Raw genomic sequence first — 3,344 nt, 5'->3', positions numbered from 1 at the left:
GCACGCACGCACGCACGCACGCACGTACGCACGCACACACACACACACACATGCACCCACACACACACACATGCACACATTTTTACTGGAGTTTTACAGTAGACAGAGTTGCTTTCCTTTTATCACAGAGACTCACACACCTCTTTTACTTTTCTGTCTCTTCTGATGCAGGTCTGAAGGTCTCCTCCCTCCCTCCCTCCCTCCCTCCCTCTCCTCTCCTCTCCTCTCCTCTCCTCTCCTCTCCTCTCCTCTCCTCTCATCTCCTCTCCTCCCCTCCTCTCCCCTACACACCCTACATCCACAATGGAGCCTGTGGACAGGACAGGCTGGACACTGCTCTCTGGTGACCCCAACACCTCCACTCCCAACCTGGGCTATCACTACTCCTACCCTGATTCTGGTCCTGCAACCCCGTCCTTCCCCTCCCCATCCTTGTTCCCCAGTTCCCCCTCCAACGTGTCCAGTCAGAGCGTACCGTTCCAGGGCAGCAGTACCCTGATGACTGCGGTCATCTCCCTGAGTGTGTTCGTGGTCGGCCTGATCGGTAACACCCTGGCCATCTACGTGGTGCTACGCTACGCCAAGATGAAGACCGTCACCAACATCTATATTCTGAACCTGGCAGTCGCAGACGAACTCTACATCCTGGGACTTCCCTTCCTCACCACCCAGGTAGCATAGAGGTCAGAGTTTAGAGATGAACTGTACATCCTGGGACTTTCCTCACCACCCAGGTAGCCTAGAGGTCAGAGTTTAGAGATGAACTGAACATCCTGGGACTTCCCTTCCTCACCACCCAGGTAGCCTAGAGGTCAGAGTTTAGAGATTAACTGTACATCCTGGGACTTCCCTTCCTCACAACCCAGGTAGCCTAGAGGTCAGAGGTTAGAGATGAACTCTACATCCTGGGACTTCCCTTCCTCACCACCCAGGTAGCATAGAGGTCAGAGTTTAGAGGTCAGAGATGAACTGTACACCCTGGGACTCCCTTCCTCACCACCCAGGTAGCCTAGAGGTCAGAGGTCAGAGGTTAGAGACACACTGTACACCCTGGGACTTCCCTTTCTCACCACCCAGGTAGCCTAGAGGTCATAGGTCAGAGGTTAGAGACACACTGTACACCCTGGGACTCCCTTCCTCACCACCCAGGTAGCCTAGAGGTTAGAGGCTAGAGGTTAGAGGAGTGGGCCAGCAACCAGAGGGTTTTCGGTTTGAATCCTAGCTCCGACAAGGCAACATCTGGTCTGGAGTAAGGGTAACTGAAAGGTATCTGGCATCAGTGTCCAAGATGCCATCTCATCTCTTGCCGTTGTGCCCTTAAGCAAGGCACTTAGGCTGTAAACGGCCCTCTGCGCCAACCTTTGAGTCTGTTTGTCTTTCTGAGGGGTTTGAATAAAGCAGAAGACAACTTACAATAAAGTAATATATTTTTCTTCCTCCTCCTCCTCTTCCTCCTCCTCCTTCCAGAACGTTCTCTCCTACTGGCCGTTCGGCTCCTTCCTGTGTCGCATGCTGATGACCGCTGACTCCATGAGCCAGTTCACCTCCATCTTCTGTCTGACCGTGATGTCTATCGACCGCTACCTGGCCGTGGTCCACCCCATACGGTCTACAAAATGGCGGCGACCGCGAGTGGCGAAGGTGGTGAGCGCCGCGGTGTGGGCGTTGTCGTTGGTGGTCGTCCTGCCCGTGGTCGTGTTCTCCGGCGTTCAGGACACGTTCAACTCGTGTAACATTAGCTGGCCGGAGCCGCAGGATGTCTGGTCGACCGTGTTTATCCTGTACACGGCTACGCTGGGTTTCTTCGGACCACTCCTGGTCATCTGTCTCTGCTACCTGCTCATCGTGGTTAAGGTGGGGTGGGGGGGTTTCTTCGGACCACTCCTGGTCATCTGTCTCTGCTACCTGCTCATCGTGGTTAAGGTGGGGGGGGGGGGGGGTCATAGGTCAAAATCATTCTGGTTTTCTTCTGTGTTTCTGTGTTAGCTACAGTATCATTGTTTTGGTTGCTCGTTGTGGTCAAGACTGCATTATTAGACATGTTTGGTTCGGCTGTTTGAACTCTGACAGAGGATGTTTCTGTCATTCTTTCATTTGGTCATTAAATGCTTCTCTGTGTTGTTGTTTTGTGCAACAAGCTCTCACCGTCTCACCTCAGAATTAGACGTTTATCCATGTTTCTCAAACGTCAAATTTCGAAGTGTTTAAGGTTACATTTAGATATTAACTCTGAAATCTTAAGGCTAGATATTAACTCTGAAATCTTAAGGCTAGATATTAACTATGAAATCTTAAGGTTAGATATTAACTATGACATCTTAAGGTTAGATATTAACTATGAAATCTTAAGGTTAGATATTAACTATGAAATCTTAAGGTTAGATATTAACTATGAAATCTTAAGGTTAGATATTAACTATGAAATCTTAAGGTTAGATATTAACTATGAAATCTTAAGGTTAGATATTAACTATGAAATCTTAAGGCTAGATATTAACTCTGAAATCTTAAGGTTAGGTATTAACTCTGAATGGTTAAGGTTAGGTAGTAACTCTGAATGGTTAAGGTTTGGGTATTAACTCTGAATGGTTAAGGTTAGGTATGAACTCTGAATGGTTAAGGTTAGGGTATTAACTCTGAATGGTTAAGGTTAGGTATTAACTCTGAATGGTTAAGGTTAGGTATTAACTCTGAATGGTTAAGGTTAGGTATTAACTATGAATGGTTAAGTTTAGATATTATCTCTGAATGGTTAAGGTTAGACATTAACTGAATGGTTAAGGTTAGGGTATTAACTCTGAATGGTTAAGGTTAGGTATTAACTCTGAATGGTTAAGGTTAGGTATTAACTCTGAATGGTTAAGGTTAGGTATTAACTATGAATGGTTAAGTTTAGATATTATCTCTGAATGGTTAAGGTTAGGTATTAACTCTGAATGGTTATGGTTAGACATTAACTGAATGGTTAAGGTTAGGGTATTAACTCTGAATGGTTAAGGTTAGGTATTAACTCTGAATGGTTAAGGTTAGGTATTAACTCTGAATGGTTAAGGTTAGATATTAACTCTGAATGGTTATGGTTAGACATTAACTGAATGGTTAAGGTTAGGGTATTAACTCTGAATGGTTAAGGTTAGGTATTAACTCTGAATGGTTAAGGTTAGGTATTAACTCTGAATGGTTAAGGTTAGGTATTAACTCTGAATGGTTAAGGTTAGGTATTAACTCTGAATGGTTAAGGTTAGGTATTAACTATGAATGGTTAAGTTTAGATATTATCTGAATGGTTAAGGTTAGGTATTAACTCTGAATGGTTAAGGTTAGGTATTAACTCTGAATGGTTA

The 3,344-nt window shown here is 45.2% G+C and overlaps 1 protein-coding gene across 1 annotated transcript in view; it reads left to right on the top strand.

The window, feature by feature from the left end:
- Positions 1-280: 280 nt before the first annotated feature.
- LOC118948153 (somatostatin receptor type 5-like) overlaps positions 281-3,344 on the top strand; it is a 6,911-nt gene continuing 3,847 nt past the window's right edge. Inside the window, exons 1-2 of the mRNA XM_036973076.1 lie at positions 281-672; positions 1,468-1,854. Coding sequence (XP_036828971.1) covers positions 304-672; positions 1,468-1,854 — 756 coding nt within the window. The 5' untranslated portion in view covers positions 281-303. The remainder of the gene's footprint in view (positions 673-1,467; positions 1,855-3,344) is intronic.

The sequence above is a fragment of the Oncorhynchus mykiss genome, unplaced genomic scaffold, assembly GCF_013265735.2.
Source record: "Oncorhynchus mykiss isolate Arlee unplaced genomic scaffold, USDA_OmykA_1.1 un_scaffold_219, whole genome shotgun sequence".
Lineage (NCBI taxonomy): Eukaryota > Metazoa > Chordata > Actinopteri > Salmoniformes > Salmonidae > Oncorhynchus > Oncorhynchus mykiss.
The sequence above is the reverse complement of the archived record's forward strand: the minus strand, read 5'-3'. Positions and strand labels throughout refer to the sequence as shown.